The sequence below is a fragment of the Actinia tenebrosa genome, unplaced genomic scaffold (genome assembly GCF_029948245.1).
Source record: "Actinia tenebrosa isolate PJP-AT-01 unplaced genomic scaffold, QUT_ActTen_1.0 PGA_scaffold0__85_contigs__length_37466705, whole genome shotgun sequence".
NCBI lineage: Eukaryota > Metazoa > Cnidaria > Anthozoa > Actiniaria > Actiniidae > Actinia > Actinia tenebrosa.
The window spans coordinates 8432667-8456204 of NW_028292569.1; the positions used below are offsets into that span (position 1 = coordinate 8432667).

General features: G+C 36.9%; 1 protein-coding gene across 1 annotated transcript; it reads right to left on the minus strand.

Moving 5' to 3' along the window:
- Positions 1 to 1566: 1566 nt before the first annotated feature.
- Positions 1567 to 23022, minus strand: LOC116295498 (A disintegrin and metalloproteinase with thrombospondin motifs 6-like). Its single transcript, XM_089028832.1, has 27 exons — positions 22865 to 23022; positions 19836 to 19890; positions 17051 to 17085; positions 16588 to 16660; positions 15979 to 16301; positions 15187 to 15337; positions 14904 to 15070; positions 14238 to 14318; positions 13540 to 13667; positions 12539 to 12552; positions 11249 to 11354; positions 10882 to 11016; positions 10418 to 10571; positions 9883 to 9981; positions 9356 to 9495; positions 9116 to 9182; positions 8944 to 9025; positions 8418 to 8542; positions 8225 to 8345; positions 7727 to 7816; positions 6599 to 6756; positions 5303 to 5435; positions 4487 to 4616; positions 3708 to 3918; positions 3076 to 3229; positions 2129 to 2458; positions 1567 to 1789 (listed from the first exon to the last, which is right to left on the minus strand). The coding sequence occupies exons 2-26, from the start codon at positions 19873 to 19875 to the stop codon at positions 2145 to 2147; spliced, it is 3231 nt and encodes a 1076-aa protein (XP_088884958.1). The 5' UTR covers positions 19876 to 19890; positions 22865 to 23022; the 3' UTR covers positions 1567 to 1789; positions 2129 to 2144.
- Between the last annotated feature and the right edge of the window lie 516 nt (positions 23023 to 23538).

The following is a 23538-nucleotide window of genomic DNA, read 5'->3' on the forward strand; positions in this document are numbered from 1 at the left end:
CATAACCCTTAAAATCGAACGAAGCCGAATCTACTAACGTGCAGGTTTAATAAATACATAACAACTAATAACCGTAATAACTACGGTACAGCCATGACAAACGAGTAGAGCAGTGACTACGTGAAAATATAAAAATTAAGGCTAAACAGGCTAAACAGTAAACACAAAGCTTGACTGAACTACTAGGGAAACTAAACCATGCAAACACACGTGTCGGGGCCGCGGACATGAAAATATCAAACAGAACGAAAAACTAGAGTCCATGGCAAAGTGAACATGGACTCCGAAACCAAAAATGAGGCTGGACTGAACTACGACCAAACACACATGCACGGCCAAGTAAATTTTAGAACGATACCAAGAATCGAGCGAAGCCCGTAAACATGACGTGAAACAATCAAATAATTACCTCGACGACTGTTTGTACTGGACGACAATATAGGGAAGCTTCGGCGACGTTTGTACGGGAAAACCAGGGAAAAAATCCGTCTAGCACTGACTGGTACAGCGAACCTGAGCAAATGAGGCCGAAACCTTAGATTTTCTCGCTTAACTGCCGACCCGGGGGCATTCATGCTTCTCACCTAGGAATCACACCCAGAAAGTCATGATAACATTCCGCGCGTACTCGTTTCATGGCTGCTTTAGGGGTGAAAATAGTAAATACACTGTGCTTAGAGTGAAGGCATTTAACCCGTGAAATAAAAATTATTAGTCAACGTGTAATAGTCAAATAGACACAAAAGAAAACAATGGAATTAGAGTCTACTAAAGTGTATTAGTCTAATATCTATTGCACGGGTTTAGTGACTTCACTCTATTCAAATAGACATGAAAGAAGACAATGGAATTAGGGTCTACTTATGTGTATTAGTCTAATATCTATTGCACGGGTTTAGCGACTTCACTCTAGTCAAATAGACACGAAAGAAGACAATGGAATTAGGGTCTACTAATGTGTATTAGTCTAATATCTATTTCACGGGTTAAATGACTTCACTCTAACCTAAGCGAGAACGATAGCTATAACACTATTTTACTTGGTAAATTAGCGCATGCATACCTCTAGGCCAAATTGTCGAGAGTTGATAGAAATTGACTCGCTCAAATTCAATACCAACAATGATATTGTATTTTTTAGTGTTTATTATTGAATATCAAACGAAACAAATTTTAGCCAATCCTCCCCGCCCCCCCCCCCCCCCCCCCCCCGCCATCTTAACCCCCTCCTACCACGGCCAACAAAATTATCCGAAGGTTCAGATAACTTCATGCTTCAGTGAATAGCCGAGGACACTTTAGAAGACTTGCATTATGGCGTCATTAACTACAAGTACCAGAATCCCTTGCACACTTTCTTTCATTCAGGCATCCCCCACCAACTGTCTTACTATTCTCATGAGGAGATACCAATTTAAAGAAAGGAAATATGTGAAGCATTTTCAAAAAAAAAGCAAAACAAAACAAAAAAAAAAAAACAAAAACAAAAAAAAAAACTGCTTCATCTTATCAAAAATGGGTATTTACATCGAGTAAATTTAAAATCCAATAAATTGAACACTGGAATTATTTTTAAGCCATTCAGATCAGTCTTTATTATTCATGAGTTTTAAATTTATTCTGACAATGCTGTCTTATCAAACCGCAGTAGCAGTCTTTGTTACACCCTTTACTGTCAAGGAAAATACATTTATAGACCAATATATATGTATATCATAGTAAAAAAGCCATTGCAGCAGCCTAATGAATTGTATTGATCCTTTGAGGCTGTAGCTTGATTGAAGTGATCCTGTTAAGAAATGAATAAAAACATTATGAACTATACAGTGACGTAGCAAGATTCCACCGAATCATACATGAAGGGTGGGTGTGTGGGTGGGTGAGGATATTTTTCATTGGTATTTTTGCTTTCTACCATGTATAACAAACATAAAACAACTTGCCAAGATCTGGTGGCGTTTAGATTGAGGAGGAGGAGGAGGAGGAGGAGGAGGAGGCTAGGAGTAGTAGCAGTGGTAGTAGTAGTGGTAGTAGTAGTAGCAGCAACAGCAACAGCAGCAGCAACAGCAGCAGCAGCAGCAGCAGCAGCAGCAGCAGCAGCAGTAGTAGTAGTAGAAGGACCCCTTACCATTCTATAGAAGACGTCAGTTAAACTTGTAAACTTGAAGAGCATTTTCCATCCCAACACCAGCAACGCATCTACTAGGATCGGCTTTTCCATCTCTATTGTACGTTGATATACTGCCAGGACCATACCAGCACTCTCCATAGTATTCAATACCAAACACTTGATCATTTACATTGGCTAACTTGGCACAAGCATCTACAGTTTTCTGCAGGTTATACCAGTCGATCTGACCCCTCAAGTTCGTTAGAACAGGGAAAGGTCTTGCACCACTTTTCCCATTGTCTTTGAAGCATCCAATTGGCTTATATGTGTGCGGGACAGAGCCTCCAGCTTTTGAGAGACGGAGATGAAGAATGGATTTATGGAAATGCATGTTACAATACGATATATTATAGCAAAAAGACGGTAGGCCAAAAAAATGTTTTGGGTAAAATTGCATATTTTTTAACGTCTAGAAGCACCCTTTTATTTAGGACGTAATTTAGAAGAATTTAGAAGCTTTTTTATCTCTTAAAATGTTATGTTGCTTGATGAAAAGGGTTCTTAAATTAGTCACTTCGAAATTGAGAAAAAAACCTGTATCGAGTTGAAATTGCAATGCATTATGGGGCTGTTTTAGGGAACATATTTCAATCCAAGATGGCGTCTATTTTGTCCCCAAAAGCAGTCCCACAATGCACTTAAATTTCGACTCGATTCAGTTTCCCCCTGAATCTCGTGATGGCTAATAACTAAGGAAAGAAACCAATAATTGGATACTGGCAGCAATATACTTCTATATGTGACAATGTCATGCCAAAATGCTTTTCCAGTAATTTTACTGACGTAATTGGATAATAATTTGATGATATTAATAATAATTCATTAATAACTTCTGAAAGCCTTTAGGTATTTTGTGGTCAATTCCTTTACGCTGTGTTGCCATCGCTACAGATGAAGGTACTTACCATTGCACGGATCTTCGTTGCAAGCCTCTTGTAAAGCTGGCTTAGGCAAACCAGTACAATACATGTCCAACATAGGTTTTATCAAGGAATCTTCATCTTTAAACCTACAGGAAACAGATCTTGTCCTGATTCCTCCACCACAAGACACTGAGCACTGAAAAAAAGGAAATTTTCAATGGGAAAAACGCTTGCAATTTGGCTGATAAATTCCTCGTTGCCGCAAGAAGTTCCTGCCGATGCAATTTGGCTGGTAAATGCCAAGTAGTACTTACTCTTTGAAAATGTTTTGCAGACGGAAATCATGTGTTAGAGTGCAAACCATATATATGTGAAATAGCACAAAACAAATTTCTATTGTTTTAAATTGTTTTACTATTGATATTTTGTACTAATTATTTAGTTAGTACTATTTCATTGATATATGGTTTGCAATCTAAGGTAATTAGATAACTAATGATTTTTCTCTAGAGAATTCGCGAATTTTCAATCTTGTTCAATAACGCTCCCTTTCATTAGATATTTGTTACAAAAAAGTGCAAAGCACTGTTGTGCTGCATTAAAAAAAACGTCTTTTGCCTGCGATGCGGCCCCTCTTCCATTCCCTTAGAATAGACAGAAGAAATTATGCCTACCGATGACCAAACACCAGGAAGCCACATTGGTGGACAGCTGATTTTATTGCAGATTTGACTTGTGGCTCCAGCTGGCTTGCTGCCGGTACAGGAAGAATCTGACACTACTTCATATTGACCTTCTGCTACAAGGTTTCTGCATGCGATCTGACGATGCTGAACCCCTTTTCCACAGGAGCTTGTGCATGGTCCCCATGGTGATTCATACCATCTATGAGAATAAGGAAAAAATCCTGATCAACTCAAATATTCATAGTACATGTACATTTAGTATGTACACACACACATGTATATATAAACTTGAATATACATGGTAGATAAATGATAAACTTCCAGTAGAAGGATTCCAAAGAATTCAACAGTCTTTTTGTCTTCATAGAAATATGCTTGTATATAAAGGTAAAAAGAGACAACAGGCAACTTCTAATGTTCCAAAAAATTGTATTTAATGTTTCGGCCATTCGGCCTCCTTCAGAAAAAATAAAGATATATACAGGATTAAAAAGTAAAAAAGTAGAGAATGAATAGCATCATATATATGCCTCTCCCCTTAACCATGGGTTATGAGTAAAACAGCTTATCCTACACTTCTTTTCAATCCTATCCAATGACCTTTATAGTCAGCATATCCTACTCCCTTTCTCATTGGTTATCAGTTAAACCTCTCCTCTCTATGCCATCCAACGGACTCTATTATCCAGCATATTATTGACCCTAGGGTATTACCCCCTACCCCCAAGGGCAATCTGCGGGTGTTTTTCACCCATCATATTACTCACTGAGCAGGGCATGGCTGTGTTTTGCAAGCTTGTGCCATGGCTGGTTTCGGGCCATTTTGGCTGCAAAGGCTTTCTCTGCCCATCGATTTGTCGTCTTTTCTCTGGCATATCACAGATCGAGTTTGCTTTCCTTTTGTGCATGCATTGAAATAGGAAGAACAGAAGAAGAAAAAAAAAAAACAACAAAAAAACAAAAAACAAAAAAATCAACACACCTGCAACGCTTGCATTATACATATAAGATTTCCAATACTCAAGTATATAGCTTTGAGCTAGTTTAGGGTTAGTCTTAATATTTAATTAAATCCTGTTGTGTTCAAGAGGTTGATACGTTACATAGTATCTATATCTTTGACGGAAAACACACTCGAAAAATCAGTGCTTCCAACGTATTTTCATGCCATGAAATTGTCCAAAAGGTTGGAGGACTGATTTCCAACAACTTATTCTCCCTTCATATTTCCAAAATCTCCAATCGATTGTATTTTTTCAGCCGTTACAGGAGTTTCACTTTTCATTTTAGTAGTGATAACAAAAAAAAAAAAAAAGAACTTTAAAGGTGCGATTACACGTAGCAATTTTCTCGGTAACTTTTCTCGCAACAGCATTGCGACACAAGTTGCATGGAGCATTTCAACGTTTAACCTACAGCACAAATTGAAAAAATGTTGCGAGACAAGTTGCAGCAATCGTTGCCATGTAGACACTCTTGCAACTTGTGTTGCAAAGCCGATGCGAAACGATTTGCAGAGAATATTGCTCCGTGTAATCACGTCTTAAGAAGTTTTACGAAATGCTAACTTTAGCAATACCTACCCTTTGCACACGTTTTTGAGCACGCACTCCAAGGTGAAACTACCCATTCAAAATCAGAACCAGTTACTACGGTCTTTACGGAGTTTGAGAAGTACTTGTAGGTGATTGGTTTATTCCCTGAGATGTAAACATGCTGCAATACAAAAGAAGAAGAAGAACGTTATTTGTACCCTTTATTACAATTTTTGTTCTAATTACATTATTTTATGTTTAAACAGATTGAGGGGGTACCAACTTCCAAAAATAACTAGGAAGCTAAAAATGCTTGGGAGCTGGTTTACATATTCTTAATCAAATAGTAATTACATTTTAGGGTCGGGATTTCTGCTATTTACAATTATGATAACACACAGTAACACATAGGCAAAAAAACAAGAAAAGCAAATAGTTGAAAAAATGACACAAAAAACACACAAAAGCTGTACAAATTGATGGTTTTCAACCATTCCCAAGAGAATTAAATAACAAAAGTTACGGCGGCCATGTTGGAGGATATAACCAAAGAATTCAATGACAATTCTTTTGTTAAGTTCCTCCAACATGGCCGCCGTGAAAACCTTCAATACACACATAGCACACAAGAGCATCATCAGTCTTTATATTTAGGTTAATTTGTAAAAGTAAACTGGATCTTAATATTTAGACATTAATTCGTTTTTCAATTTTTTTCTTAAATTGAGAGACAATTTCTTAAAAAGATAAGATCAATAGAATATGGAAATTTATGACCATTAAGGAGATAGGATACTTGCTTTTCGCCTCACATTTGCTTCATATTTCCATATTTTATAGCACAAAGTATAGTTTGGTTTTTGAGTTAGATGTACCTTGACTCGATTTGAGCCGAGATATTGCTTCAGGGGTCCATCAAATTGACCGATCGATAAGCTTTTTATTAGTGATTCCAAGGTGACCTCGGGGAACGCGCGCAAAGGATTGTCGTACTTGATCAGGCGGTCCTAGTTTCAGTTGTTTATCGGCGAACAAAGAGCTATCATTTCACGATAATTTCATAAAAGAATTGAAACCACAACCCACCATTTGATCCATAGGTAGTCGTTACGAGTATAGGTGGAATTTTAAATGCATTGCTAGTGCATAAAGTAGCTAGGAAATATCAAAGATTCAGAGTCCTTTTCTCTGATTGCGGCCGCCATGTTTTCTTGATAAATATCCTCATTTGAATTGGACTACCTGAAAAGATTTCTTCCTGTTTTATCATTGGCTGGTTTTGATTGGCTGTCAAAACGATATCACGTGTTTTTTTATTTTGAAACGTAAGAAAGACATACTCACGTATACACGTAATACAGCATTTGTTGGACCGGGAATGAAGATACTGTCCTTGTATACGTTTTCTTCGTGTTTATAATGCACTTTCGTCCCTGCAGCTTCTACGACAGTACTCCAGGACGGCATATTCCAGAGCCATTGATCATTTTCACCCTTTACGCCTGATTCAACACAAAAAAGAAAGGCGGTTTGAAAAATATAGAATATATTCGTTGTATAAAGTATTACAGTTACTTATGTGACTAGTACTTCTTTGCTATGTATCTATTTGACTAGTACATCTATTTGACTAGTACATCTATTTGACTAGTACATCTTACCAGTCATGTAAAATACTTCCTCGGCTTGGGCGTAATGTTTTCAATTTCAGACCACGAGTCATTCTCTTGAGAATAAGATTCTTTGTTTGAGTTGTATCAATATTCATGTGCCTTATCGTGTACTTGTGCAAAAGATTTCAATCGTTGTACAAAGAAATGATACTCTAGGGAATGACACGTGGTCTGAAATGGGAAAACATTACGCCCAATAGACCTATCCCGAATTCGAACCACGAAACAATGGTTTGAATTCGAGACTGAACTTGATTCTTTTATTCATCAAGTTCAACCTCAACTTAAAACCATTGTTTTGTGACTAGTCAAGCGAATTCGGGAAAGGTCTATTAAACCGGGGAGGTCTATAATGGTCACCTCGTAAGCAGCACCAAACGTATTTATGATTACCTATCTGATCCTTATTTATCATCTTAAGTGTTATATGATTAAAAATGATCTCCTTGGTTACTTTTTGGATGAGACATGGTCTACATGATTACCCATCAGATTTTAATCATGCAGCATTCCAAGACCATTGCTTCCGTTAGGCTGCGTTCATAATGTATGGCAGAGGAGGGGGGGCAGGTGAAATTTAGGGGGTCCGGAAAAATTTTTACCGATAAAATGGGGGGCTTGAATTTTTTTTTCAGAGAATTGGGGGGTATGCAAAATTTTTAGAAGAAGCTACGAGAGATTGCCCGGGGGGGGGATAATTACCTTTGGGGGGACTTCAAGGGGGGGTCTTAAGAATCCCCCCCCCCCCTCTGGCATACATTATGAACGCATTCTTAATAAGGTTTACATTATAACCTACCTAAAACATCCCAGTCCTTATTGGTTTGGTTCACGTACACTTGTGTTGATCCTACTGGGATGGTGAGCATCAGGCATGCCTTATCTACACCTGGTTAAATTAGAGCAACATAAACGCATTACAACAATATATGACAATATGAAGTAGTAAGACTCACCCCGGCTACGGCATAGTAGCCGTGTAGTGTAGTGCAGTTTTCGTATGACTGTGAAAAGTTCACGGCACGAACACGGTCGTGACACAGCAAGGGATACGCCAGACCAATCACATTGCACGAGAATTTACTCCCCATCCAATCAAATACCCGGAACACGGCATAAACACGGCGCGGACGACACGGTCAAGCCAAGATCACGGCACTTTTAGACCAATCATATTTCGTGTGAAAAAATCAGCCAATTAAATTTCTAGAAAGTATCACGGTCACGGCACGTCACGCTTACGTCACTGAGCTTTTCACAGTCATACGAAAACTGCTCTATGAAGTTGCATACTTACCCCAACCGCATCGTGTACTATATGTGCCACTGATTAACCCGCACGATGAACTGTCTCCATTACATACTCCACATCTATCAATGTACTTTCCAGATTCGAGTACATCATCACATCCCACTTTCTGTAAAATAGATTACATTACTTATAAAGCTATTTGTTATTCGTTCTTAAATAAAGAGTCCAGCTTACATACCCTGCATTTGTTTTCGATGCAGACATCTTTGACGAACTTGTCACCAGAACAGCGTGAGCCGTCTTTCGCTTGTCCTTTGTCGTGATTCATTGAGCCTTCTAAACAATACAACTGACACGGTTTTGCTAAAGAAGTGAAATGAGCCAATAAAAAAATAATTAATAGATCTTGAAAGGATAAATAAGCAATAAAATTATTAACCATTAATTTTAATTTGGCAATGGCAATGGTGGCAATGGCAATGGCAATGGCAATGGTGGCAATGGCAATGGCAATGGTGACAATGGCAATGGCAATGGCAACGGCAATGGCAATGGCAACGGCAATGGCAATGGCAATGGCAACGGCAATGGCAATGGCAATGGCAATGGCAACGGCAATGGCAATGGCAATGGCAATGGCAATGGCAACGGCAATGGCAACGGCAATGGCAATGGCAATGGCAATGGCAATGGCAATGGCAACGGCAATGGCAATGGCAATGGCAATGGCAATTATGGCAAACATGGCAATGAAGTGGCAATACCTGCAATATAGTATGGTGTAAATCTAGGACTAAAAGCTAGACATTGAGCTTCACGGAAATTCTTTGCGCCATCTGGACACGGCTGTTTTTAACAAACAAACAAAAAAAAAAACAAACAAACAAACATTTATAAATCGTTTCGTCGTTTTTCGATCATCAGACTTTTTTTTACCTCAGGATTACAACTTCTCCACAAGCCTTTACTATTTCCATGACAATTGGCTCCTCCATTCTTTGGCCTAAGATAATGAATGAAAACCATATCCTTAGAAAAGAGTCTCATTGTATCACTGAACAAATTAAATATTTAAAATCCTGTTATTAGGACTTCTCTAATCAAGCTGCCCTCATTCTCACTGGACTTTTAAAAATTTCCTTCCTCCATTTTAATTTAAGCAAATACGATACTTACGCCGGATTTGTGCACGTTCGTGCTCTATACTGCACTCCTCCTCCACATGAATACGAACATGCAGACCAGACACCCCATTTAGACCATCCACCATTTACCAAAGGAGAACCGTCGTCTTCACAGACACCCTTGATGCACCACTAAAACAAGAACAATAGATCCTGTCAGAAGCAGTCACCTTATTTCTGGGTTTCACACTCAGCTGATAAAAGTCTTTGAATCTCATTATCTGCTGCAAATGGTGTTCAAACACTGACCACCATGTGCTGTCAACCAGAAAGAATACTATGAAAACTTGCGATTTCAGCTGATGAACATTCCCCACTAGACAGGATATGATGTCAAGTGAAATTCAGCCCAGGGGCTGTTATTTGCTTCCTGTATTAATTTTTTATTGATGGTTATCCTTAAATTTATACTTATAGTCACCGACTAAACCCACTCCCCTCAGCCGTATTATATTTAGTAATTATCCTTGCTATTGGCCCTTACTTTGCTTCCTCCATAAAATGCTGCGTATGACTTACATTTCTAACACCACATCTTGTGCCATCCATCGGCGGAGCTGCTTTACTGACACATTGGAGTGAGTTGCCACTAGCACAGAAAAGACTTTTGCAATTACTCTGAGGAGAAGAAAGATAGGAGTATACGTCTTTTGTAACTGATGACAACTTTTTGTTTAAGTTTATTATACAATAGACAACGACAACGACAACGACAACGACAACGACAACGACAACGACAACGACAACGACAACGACAACGACAACGACAACGACAACGACAACGACAACGACAACGACAACGACAACGACAACGACAACGACAACGACAACGACAACGACAACGACAACGACAACGACAACGACAACGACAACGACAACGACAACGACAACGACAACGACAACGACAACGACAACGACAACGACAACGACAACGACAACGACATTTCCCAACTATCAGAAATTTTAAAAATAATAGAAAGGAAAATGGTATGCAGTATTGAATGCACAAACCATATAGCTTATCTACATAAGTGTTATGCAACAAATTCGTTACCTTATTGATTGGGCATTGTTTATAGCCTGCACCGAACTGAAGTACGCACTGTTGATCACCGTTGAATGATACACCGGGAAACTTTGAAATCCATTTAGCTTTAAAACCAAGGAACCTTTCTGGGACATCATTTAACGATGGGCAAGTGCTTCCACTATACGATTCATATATTGAATAATAACTTCATATTAAATCCTTTTCCGACATAGCACTAAGGCACAATAATGATTCTTTTACATTCTTTTACGGCTTTAGGGACTATCTAAGAGTTTATTCAAAAGGTTGGAATTGTTTTTTCGGTGGTGACACGATTCAAAATGTAAACAAATTGTGATGCATCACGGTAAGTGGCAATGGGTCTTTAAATAGACTAGCATAAAAGATGTTACATATTTCTCGATAGTATACTATGCCAGGTGCATTTCATAGCCGAGATATAAACATTATTTATTTCTAGAAAATACCTGAACACTTTCTGCAAGAATTCTCTCGTGCAAGGCGAAAATAGGAATGCTTTTTTTCCAGCAGGAACCGAGGATGCCATAATAAAGGTGCCGCCAGGGCAATCATCGCGATTCCCATCGTGCCCTGCTCCTAACCTGTGAAGAAGTGAAACGATATATTCTATGAAAAATGTAATGTCATATAATTTCCTATTGTAAATTAAAAAATAGGAGGAAGCATTATAGCAAAATAGAAGCTGATTTAAAAAAACTTCACAGCTCTGGATTTTACTTGGAATTGAGAACGAATGGCAGACTGAGCTACGCGACACTAAACGAAAAGATACTTTAGTTGTTATGGTGAATGGTAATAATAAAAAAAACTTACGCATGACTAATTTCATGTGCAATGATTATTGCTGATGCCAGACCACTGTCTCCTGTTATTACTCTTCCATAGGTGGCAGTACAGATTGAATTTGAATCTGCCACGCCTTGGTAAAAAAGAAAACTAAGATTTAGAAACAGAAACAAGGCAAGAAGCAAAAAAAAACAACAACAAAAAAAAAAAAAACAACAACAACAACAAAAAACAAAAAACAAAAACAAAAAAAACAAACAACAAAAAACAAACAAACAACAACAAAAAACAAAACAAACAACAAAACAAAACAAACAACAAAACAAAACAAACAACAAAACAAAACAAACAACCAAACAAACAACAAAACAAACAACAAAACAAAACAAACAACAAAACAAAACCAACAACAAAACAAAACAAACAACAAAACAAAACAAACAACAAACCAAAGCAAACAACAAACCAAAGCAAACAACAAACCAAACCAAACAACAAACCAAACCAAACAACAAACCAAACCAAACAAAAAAACAAACATCAAAACCAAAAACCAAACAACAACCAAACCAAACAAACAAAAACAAACAACAACAACAAACCACAAACAAACCAAACAACGAAACCAAACCAAACAAACAAACCAAAACCAAACACACAAACCAAACCAAACTAACATAACAAACCAAACAAACAAACCATAACCAAACAACAAACCAAAACCAAACGAACAAACCAAACAAACGACAAAAAAACCAAACAACAAACACAAACCAACAACAAACCAAACGACAAACCAAACCAAACAACAAACCACACAACAAACACAAACAACAAACCAAAAACAATCCAAACAACAAACCAAAAAACAAAACCAAACAAACAAACAAAACAAAACCAAAACAACAAACCAAACAAACAAACCAAACAAACAAAACCAAACAAAACAAACCAAAAAAACAATACCAAAACAACAAACCAAGAAACACAAACCAAAAAACAAACCAAAAAACAAACCCAAACAATCAAACCAAACAACAACAAACGAACAAACCACCCAAACACAAACCAAACAACAAACCAAATAACAAACCAAACCAAGCCAAACCAAACCACAAACCAAATCAAAAACAAGCAAACAAAAAAAAAAAAAAAAAAACAAAAACAAAAAAAAAAAAAAAAACAAAAAAAAAAAAAATAAAAAAAAAAAAAAACAACTATAAACTTCTATAAAAACCACTTCACTGTTTACTAATATTATCTCACATCGATCCATCGATCCACAAACGAAAAAAAATGATTTGATTTCAAACTTACCTCCACTTAAGCCACTGAAATATAAGATGGGAGAAAACAGTAAAGTTAGAACAAAGAAATTACCTCTCACCCCTAACTCAATGCTTTCACTGTTGATTCTAATTGAAGTGAATAGTTGAATGGTGAAATATATTTATATGGTTTAAGTGATGCATCTTGGAGATATTCCGAGGGCGCATCCAGCCAAAATTTTAGGAGGGGGGGGGGGGGGGGGGGAGGCTAATTGAGTTTCTTCCGTCAACACAACGGAAAACAATAAAAAAGCATCTAATTCTTTAGTTTCGTTTTGTTTTGTTTTTCTGCTGAGGGGGGGGGGGGGGGGGGGGGGGGGGGGGGGAGGGGGGGGCTTCAGTGTGATGTCATAGGAGTCATTTGGGTTTATTTTTCATCATCTGTAATTCGAATATATTTAATAATGCCTACTATGACATGCATCACACTCATTAGCATACTGGAAGTATAAACCTTGATATCTCCAAGATGCATTACTCAAATCATATAAAAATATTACACCTTTTATTTTGTTATATTTATTCTGTTACTTTACTTAAATTCTGACGTTGAATATTAGCTGAACATCTGTTAGGCTGATCGATTTTTCTTTCAGTTATCACCGCGTTATTGCTGGTTTGCAATCATTCGCAAGAGAGTGAAATAACAAAACACACGGCGGCCATGTTGGATGATATAATAAAAGAGATTGATGATGGATCTTTTGTTAAATTCATCCAACATGGCGGCTGTGAAAACCATCAATTGTTCCAACTAATTCGATCTGATTCTTAGTCGTACTGACCCAGATAAGCTCACAAGTTATTTCAATGCGGTTCAGTAAAAGTAAGGATCTGTTACACACATTGATTTTTTTCCCAGGCTAAACTCCATTTCGGTCTGATCTTTAGTTGTATTCTCACCCAGATAAGCCCACAGGTTGTTTCAGTGCGGTCCGCTAAAAAAATAATGCTCTGTTCACAAACATTACTATTCTATATATATTTTACCTGGTCATCAGCAGCGCTAAATCAGGATGTGCTGGGTCACTATCTTCTTTTGGAAAAACACCGGTGTCCAAGTATTTACCCAGTCCATCCATCCGTTGTATTCTTGTGGCACTTTTAGTGTAGGCAAACTGGAATGCAACAAATTAAACAAAAGTGGAATTTAATGTGCTTAATTGGACAAATTTTCTTAAGACTTTGATGTAGAAGACTATTTTTTTTGATACCTTTCACAGTGTCCATTTCAAAAGTGTTTATTTCATTCGTGAACTAAGAGGATTTAGTCTCAAAAAATGAGATTTTGGTTTAATGTGATGTACTTCGCCCATTTTCTACAACTCAATTGATGGTTTTCAACCATTCCCAAGAGAATTAAATAACAAGAGACACGGCGGCCATTTTGGAGGATATAACAAAAGAATTCATTGATAATCACTTTGTTAAATTCCTCCAACATGGCCGACGTGAAAACCATCAATTGCCATTTATTCGTATGTATTGCTGGGCGCTGCGTTTGAGAATGTCTTGAAACCATAGCATTTGAGGTTGTAAAGTTCTCTAGTTACTAAATTCATTGAGCCAGACTTAAGTGGTATGTATTGCTGGATAAGATCTTGAAGGTAGTCAGGAGCAGAAAGGTTTAATCATTTAAATGTTAGCAAGATTATTTTATATTGTATTCTGAACTGTAAAATACTGACCGTTTGTTTGATGGTTATGCCAATGACGACCAAATGCAACTTAATGTTTCCAATACTTGGATGGGTCAAAAATAATCGTGTCTGGAAGAAATTCAGATTTGCGCAAAGTTATCGTTTGAGACACAGCAAACCAACTCACTAACCAATTGCAACCAGCTCCTACGCCAACCAATCAACCAGCCAACAACCAGTCAACCAATCAACTAATCAGATTAAGAACATGCGTAATAGGTAAATTACGAGCCTTGTATGAAACGACTGAAGAAGAGGGCCAATGAACCTTTCACAACTTCAAGTCGCGTAAAAAATGAGCCAGCTCAACTAGAAACCGTGGACAGCTGATTTCCGAGCCCATCCCACACGGCTTACCTTCTCATCTCTCAACTAATCAGATTACTTATCTTAAAACCATAACTAAACCATCCAGCCACTATAGACCCTTTGCGGCACTTTGGAATGTAGCTCAATCTGGGGGACAACTAACAATAGGTTCTAATTATCAGGAGATTGGAATTCTTTTGTTTTGTCCCTCAGATCGAGCTGCTATGATGTCACATGCAAGGGGTCTATATAATAAAAAAAAAAAAAAAGAAAAAAAGAAAAAAAACAACAAAAAAAACGACCATTACATCCACCCACTAACCAAATCAATTGATGATTGCTTACCACGTGTGCTACTATCAACATATCTCTTTCCGTGTTGTCCCCGTGGGCTTGCGAGTAGTACTGATCAGCAATTGTATGTGTCTCGAGATACTTGGTAGTAGAATCAGCGTCTCTAGCGTCTGGCTCATCACTAGACCGTATGGATGCACTCCTCTTCTCTCGTTGCCCTGTAGATCCAAAACTCCGTTTAGACTGATATAATACATTTATTAAAGACTTAGCACTTGCATAGGATACGTACAAACGTTTCCTCTCATTCATGTCATTTGTTGTTTGTTCGTACCTTGTAACTGCAAGCAGTTGCTGTTGTCAATTGTTGATCTTCTGTAGACAATATGAGAAATGGCTCCATCTTTCTTATTATAATGCTTTGCAAGATGCGAGGACAGAGGTTTTATGAACAAAGAATCGTCCTTGCTTTGAATCATTCCAGTCTATAATGGAAACAAAAATGGTAGCTATGAGGTAGCTATTAACTTATCTATAGCTATTGAACCAACATTATATCTCTCGCATTGTTTATATGAAATAATGTGTTAAGAAGGAACCCGAAGACCTTACCATGGAAAGTCATTATAATTCAACTGGTAGCTGGCGGATCGTATATGTCCACACTCGTAAGTTACTTTAGTAGGTGACTATTACAAGGGTTTACTACCAGTAATGCGAGGAAAAGAGGGGTGGCTTAATACGGATAGCGTTGAGGAATTTCAGGAAAAGGGGGATGGCTATAGCCACCTGGATAGTATATGAATTAGAGGAGTTTTCCTGTGCCACTCGATGTTGCAGCCAGGCCAATTTCCTCCCAGGAGTAAACCGAAGGTGCCAAATATAATGCCTGTACCTGAGAATGGTAAATCTTTTCGTGCTTAAAATAAACATACAACTTATTTTTTCTTTATCATTATAGGATTAAATAGTAACTGATAACTATAACTGCCATAACACGAGGCACAACAATAGTATTTTGCCCCTTGGAAACTGAATTTTCATGTAAATCAGATGAGACCAGATTCAATTGGTCCTATCTCAGTGTCATAGCTGCCATCACGTGATTATAGTAAGCAAAACCTACCAGTCCACTATCGTCGTTGCTAATGGCAACCACAGAATTAGGATCAGAAACCACGTGACCTTGATAATAATTGATACGCAATGGTTCTCGAACTTTGATCTTTCCGTCCGCTTCAATAATTTTGACTTTTGCCTCGGGTGTCAGAATGTCATCGCTTTTGGACACTCTTACATGGATGTTTTTACCAAGTGCGTCCATTTTGTAGAATAACTCGCTGTCTTTTCCTAGACTACGCCTTTGTCTTGTCTTTTGGCTTAGGTCGTTACTCAAAAACTCTCCAGTATGGTCTGCCAGGAATGGATGAACGACATCGTATTCTGGAACTGCATTTTGCAAACAAAAACAAAAATAAAATAATGTACTTGTTTGAATGCCTTATCCTTGCACTATCACTCGACGTCCGATAAGTGTATTCTGCATCGAAACGATTGCAACGCTCTTTTGCCTTTTCACTCACGCTCTCTGTTCCTTGTAGCTTTTTTTATTCCTTCAGTTCAGGTATGTCATTTTCTTGCTTTATAGCTTTATTTTGTACTTATTATTTTTTTGACTCCTTTTTTGATACACATTTGGGGGGAGAGGGTGTGCCCAAGGTCGAGAAAGACTAACCTTCCGATCGGGAATCCACTCCAAAATGCTGCTGGATTTCCTGTTTTGTCATTCTATGATGAAGAGGGATATCCTGAAAGAGAATTGGAGAATGGAAGAGAATAAGAAATATGATCCACTGTCGAGTTTTAATGAGGCAAAAAATATAAATAAAAAATAAATAAAACAACAAACAAATCAAGCAAATGGTAACAGAATGACCAAAGTCTTGTAGTAATGCTATATGCAGTTGTCATTCGTGCCCTTTTACAACTATTTAGTTCAAGGGAAAGAGAGATGCGATTTTTTTTGACAGTTAGAAAATTGCCAGAGGAAAAAAAAAAAAAAAAAATTCAAATATTTTTTGTTCTGTTTATTTTGTATGTTAATTGTAAATTAAATCTATAAATGCGATATTTAACTGTTAAATGTTTCAGGAATGAGAGTGAATTGTTTTCAAGATACTTATAATAATCCCTCTTACCTTGGGGTGGGCTTGGCTCCCCATCGATTGAAGCGCTACAAGATACAAACAAAAATAAATAGAAAATATTAAGAATCAGCATGTAACCGTCATGTAGGCCAAAAACTAAATCATTAAGGACGGTGCCTACTAATTGAGAAGCAATTATTTTTTTAAATGACTATGTGAATTATTTTAACCTATCAAAGGGTTGTCAAATTCTGGTTAGAAAAGTAGGGGTCACCATGCATTTAAAAGAAATAATAAGGCTTAGAAATCGTTAAAAAGTGATGACGTCATGATTTTACTAACACCAGGAAAAATTTTTTTTTTCAAAAGATTTTGAGAAATTTCTAATTTAAATCGTCCTAAATGACTGACACTTTGTTTCTTTACTAAAATATACCCAATTCTACCATTAATTAAATAGTTGGCTATAATATATACAATTTTTTAGCTTCGTGCTCCCTATTTTCGATCAGTAGGTACATAAAGATTGTGTCCATATTCTTTTCAAAACCAATTATTTTTTATAAATTTCATTTCACGAGGCTAATTTAGCATTTACTCTATCATTTAAACGAAGAAAAAATAGGGGTATCCAGGCGTTTTTAAGAGATACGAATTTTTAAAGAACATTATTAGGGATCAATCTTATGTCGAATGCGTGACAAGCGTTACACAGCATACAAAACGGCGTGACAAACTCTGTTTTTGACGCGTTTGCACGTCAAGCTAAACATGCTGCTTCCTGCCATGCAAGCAAAAAACACAGAGAAAAACTCGATATTTATAAGCTTTATAGTTCCAGGAAGACTATTGGGTTTGAAGTGAAGTTATTATTGACTTTTTACTTAACAGCAGAAAGGAATTTCTGAAATATTTGGTACGTAATAAGATGATTTTTTAGATTGAGAACTCCAAAGTAAAAGAATTTCATGATGAAAGTGTTTAGCGACCAAAAAAAGATTTTCAAAACTATAATTACACACCTAGATATTAATAAATGGTAAATTTTCAATTTCATATGTATTTCTTGTTCGTTTTTATTCAAGTTTTATAGGATTAAATCTAAAGAAACGTTCGGTAAAAAGCTTTATTATTGAAAGGATTTGGTTTTTTAGTGCTACGAGTCTGCCATTTTTTCAAAACTTGCCCAAAGAAACTTATGATTCTTTGTCAATAATACTTAAACCTTAGCAAATTATCTCTTTAACAAGCCTGGGTTACTTAAGATCGTTTTCTGCTTTAACTTTTATTGAAAATAAACGTTTTGTTTAGTGCAATTCGAGTAATAAATTTTGAAATTCCTCGAATGTAGATGCGCAGTACGTGTGCGCGTGGACAATAGTAGGCACCGTCCTTAAATCAAAATCAATTCGAACCGAATAGTTTTTGTTTATCGGGTAAACATCTTGTAACATACTATATAACTACACCTTTTGCTGTTCATTAACCGCAAAGGAATATTCATTGAAGCGAAGAAGTATTGTCATTAGAGCGAACAGGCATACAATAAGACGAATTTAGCATTGAATTTGACAATCATTAATATGTTTGCGTGGGTTCATTAACGTTTTCAAACTTTCATTAGCGTTTTGGTGCAGACAATAAACCACAACACGCATTCAATGCAGTGTTTTGGACATTTATTTACGCAATACAATATAAGTATATTGCCCGGTCAGAGTCAGTAGCTCGAACAATCTTTGCGCATGCGCTTGTTATGTTGGTACAAGAAAAATTTCACAAACATGAAAATATGAAACGCATATTTATAGTTAATTTTGTCGCAACACACATGTTTTTATTGAGCAAATATACAAGGTAGACGAAAATTTTCACGAAAAATGAAAATATGAATTCATAATTTTTTGTTGTTGGAATATATTTTTTATCGAGCAAAAATGTGTGTAATTATGAGTAATACCATGATCCATGAAGTGTTTTTTTTTTGTTCTTTGGAACTGTAGACTCCCTTAAATTTTCTACTTCTTGATTAGTTTGAAAGGAGAATCGATTATTTGGATGCCATTTTACTTCGAACCAAAATGATTTTCTAACAATGACTCAGTATGCATACAATGATATGGTAGAGACTAGATAAACTAGTTAACCGCGTCGGTGTTAGGAATCGAACAGTAGGAGAATTGATTTAACTTAATACACCGTATGGTTTGTGATGTTTAGAAACTGATGTTTCGGACGTTAGTCCTTCGTCGGAATAAGCATACAATGATGTCAATTTATACACGAACAAATTCGCGCAAGAAGACAAACAAAAGAACTATTCAAATAGATTTTTCTCATGGGACGTAATGCACCAGTGACTTTTACCTTTTTGCTACTAACAAGTATTCAAGATGAATAGTCCAGTTTGAAGTTTATTGCCTCGGTAATCATGGTATTACAAAATAATACCTTGACTTCTTCGGGATATTAGGGATTAAATGTCACCGAAGCCTCGGAAAGTTTAGCGGAAATCCCTCGAACTTCGGCTTCGGGACTTCCACCAAACTTCCCTCGGCTTCGGGGACATTTAATCCCTAATATCCCTCAGAGTCATGGTATTATTATAATAATGTGCAAGCTTTTTTAAGTGTAACACCCTCACAGCCAGACTAGCAAGATATGATTTCGAGCCTTCTGCTATGGATCTATTGAAAACCCTATTTATTTAAAACTTCAGGTAAATTCCAAATCGGTCTGTGAAGCCGTGCTCTGACTTTGTTTAGCCAAGAGGCTGTTTCAACGTATCGATAAATATTGAATTGAAAAATTTGAAAACCATTGACTGTTAACTTACCACAGATAGCTCCAACCAGTAGCAACGCCTTGACAATCATTATGGACGGTCTTATCTGGAATTCAAACAAACCAACCTCTATTAGTTTCAAATTCATGTACGTGGTATAACATGTATATCGTAAGGCTTGTATCGCTATTACACATCTAAGGTGCATTCTAATTAGCTATGGGAAGCATGAACAGATAACTAGCTAAAAACTAGTGTGAGCTGCGTCGGTGTTTCTAATGAAACAGTAATGATAAAAATGTAAATTATACACCGTGAAAAGTGAAAAAACTTACTGACGTTTCGGATGCTAGTCCTTCGTCGGAGTAAAAGAGCATGGGAAGCGTGGGTGGCGTAGCGGTGAGAGCGCTCGTTTCTCACCAATGTGACACGGGTTCGAGTCCGACGAGCTCGGTGTTGTTAAGTTAAGGGACAAGAACTGTTACAGGTCACCTAACTGCCTGATCTATTATCCTCAAACTAATTCAGAAAACTCGTAAGCTCAGGTGGAATGAGTTATTATGTATACCCGATGAAACATAACGCTAGGAACCTGGATGTCCAATCAGATACTAGGGGAAGATCCCATGTGAGATTTTCTTAATCTCAATACTGAATTTGAATTTCTAATGGCATATACTTTACAAGGGCTGGTTCACACTTCAACATAAGCATAAGCAACATAGTACTATTGTAATGCTTATGCTTATGCTTATGTACGCCCGGTTCACACTTTGGATTTCACAAGCATTAGCATAAGCATAATGAAATGTTTGACTATATCTTGGAAAAGGTCATTTACACGTTTTACACTTCATTACGAGAAAGACGAATGCTAGTTGTCCAGAAAGATTATCATTAATGCGAAGTGGCAATCATTTGAGTTAAGAGAAATTCACTTGTAAGTATTGCTTGTTCATTAAGAAAAAAAGATAGAATGGCCGATGTATATTTCCGGAAGTCCCCCTCCTCGGGTCATTAACTTAACATGGGATTCGACTTTACAACCAACGCCACCCAAACCATTTTTCACACAAAGTAGCCAATCATGATTGAATATTTTAGTAAACAATCAATCTGCACAAATTTTTACATTTCATAAAATCACGTCACCATCGTATTCGATTCAGAAAAATGTGCAATGTGATTGGTGTGGCAGTGATGTGGCATTGGCGTGACCGTGTCCGCGCCGTGTTTATGCCGTGTTCCGGGTATTTGATTGGATGGAGAGTAAATACTCGCATACTCGCGTAATGTGATTGGTCTGGCATATGCCTTGCCGTGTCACGACCGTGTTCGTGCCGGCGCCAGCTTTTCAAAGTCATACGAAAACTGCCCTACGTAATGAATCGGAGAGGCCGATCGAATGACGGCTCCAGGATGTATGCAATTAAAACGTCTTATCCCGACCCATTTCGTTACTTTCCTTTTCTTTTTTCTTTCTTTCTTTTTTCTTTCTTCATTATATAAAAGGGAATTTCCAACTAGATAGGGAACTTTCTCTCAGGATTTTAGTTTACAAAGTGTTCACCCGGTATTTTTTAAAAAAAAAAAAAAAAAAAAACGTTGTCGGTTGGAAATCAGAAATCTGTGGCCTTGTAGCACGCCGCAAACTAAAACTACAACGTAGTTTGCTTTTAGATTGGAATATGAAGCATGACCTTTGAATTCAGTAGAAATTTATGTGATTTTTCGTATGTTAGCCAGAAAACGTTAAAGTAAAAAAGGCCGTTTAGTTTCAGATCGCTCAATTCAGAGATCCGACCGACATGTTCTTTGAATAGACCCCTCATTCATTCTAATTTCGTCAGTTGCCTAGTTACATTTGACGCTAAGGTTTAGATATTTTTTGTTGAAAATAAACCGCGTATTGTTGCTCAAAAAAGTTGTTTATTTGTATGTTTGGTATTCATAATGAATCCATGTTCTTTTACTAGAATAAACTAGAGAGACCTTTTGCATTGGTTATCAAAAAACGTTTCTTTATTCTTTTAATGATCTGACCAAATGTACATAAAAACCTGCTTCGATGGCCGCCTTCAAGAAGACAAAACAAATAGTCTATAATAGTTGAAGGAAGGATGGAAAGTTATTAGTATTCGAATATTGGTTGAGTCTGGGAACTGCACGTATTCACTTAAAGATTTCTACAGATAATTAGGTCTTTAACATCAAAAGAACACGGAACTCCATTAAATGCTTAAAGACGAAACAAATGTCTTTGTCGAACGTGTCTCCAAACTCCAATTTACTTTATAGATTGAGAATTATCATAAATTGGCTCTCATAAAACATATTTCTTCAAAGGCTTGAGTCTATTTTATTTATATCGCACTAAGAAACCCCAATTCTTAGATTAAGTCTTAACAGACTTTTTTTACACATATCAGAAATATCGAAATCAGGCTGTCTATAGTTTTAGAAAGTTTGTTTGTAATTGCTAGCAGCCGAAAGGATGGCTGGAGTTGTTATTTAACAGCTGTTGCGTTGCTAATTAATCTCATTTGTATCAATTGAAAGATTGGGATATTAGCTCTAAATAAAAATATCAAATCGGACAGAAACTTAATGAGTTGTTGCTATATCATAAACTAGGCAGATATTTTTTCCAGTTTTTCCAGTTTTTCCAGCCGTAATGTAATTCTGACGTTCTGAGATGGGAAAAGTGAAGTATAAGATAGCTTTCGTTTTTCTTTTGTTTTCTTTTAGCAAGATGACTAGATTATATCTGTGGTGTGTTGCGGCTGCAGATGACTATCATAAGCTAGGCAGATATTTTTTTCCAGCTTATAGCGCCGGCATTTAAGGGGAAGAAAGAATGCAATTCTGAGGTTGTGAGATGGAAAAAGTGAAATATAAGACAGCTTTCGTTTTTCTTTTGTTTTCTTTTAGCAAGATGACTAAATTATATCTGTGGTGTGTTGCGGTTGCAGATAAAACCGTGTTTGTATCACAAGAATTCTATAAAGAAAAGCCTTCCAGAGAGATAGATAGAGAGAGAGAGAGACCACACACACACAAAAACAAAACAAAAAAATTACCTTGGACTCTGCTACCTCGACAAAGTACTATTCCAAGCAAGTTTTCTTCCCCCAAATCAAATATCTTCTACTAAGTGTTGACCTCGCTCCCGTCCTGGGACGTTGACTGTTGGGAGGATGAAGTAAACGTGAGATCATCCCTCTACGAAGAGCTGGTCTTATAGAAAATGACAAGCTTAATTAACATGTTGGTAGGTGTGTGTATCTTCGTTGTTGAGTTGGAGGGCGGTAGATAACGGATGTTTACACAGCCAAAAAATAAAAAACTAGGTGTGAAGTATCACTGTTAAAATCGTATTGACACAATGGTTTATGAGGCAATCTGTAACATTATGACATTTAGAACATTGTTCTGAAAGACTCGGAAACGAGCTGTTTCTTCTATTGTCTATTTATTGAAATGTTTTAAAGCATAGTTGTGAAAACATGTGAAAAGCGTCACCTAAGAAGGATTTATCAAAACCATTTTTTTTCCAGCTTTCTAAGCGTTTCAATATTTACTTACTATTTCATTCTACGTAGAGTGGATCGTTAAGGTCCCACTTAGAAAATCTCTTTAAAGTGTTTTGTTATTACATAACCTCATCAAAGTACCATTGTTATTACCTTAACAGTAATACTAATTGTTCTTTAAAATCAAAATGTACTAAAACATGTACCCAGCCAGTAAAACC

What these genes read in the sequence shown, in the direction of transcription:
- LOC116295498 (XM_089028832.1), bottom strand. Translation starts at nt 19,875, where the DNA reads ATGATTGTCAAGGCGTTGCTACTGGTTGGAGCTATCTGTG. An exon ending in CGAACGTGCACAAATCCGGC is followed by an intron (nt 9,183 to 9,355) that starts GTAAGTATCGTA and finishes TCATTATCTTAG; the next exon opens with GCCAAAGAATGGAGGAGCCA. An exon ending in ACACAGCCATGCCCTGCTCA is followed by an intron (nt 3,919 to 4,486) that starts GTGAGTAATATG and finishes TTATTCTCATAG; the next exon opens with ATGGTATGAATCACCATGGG.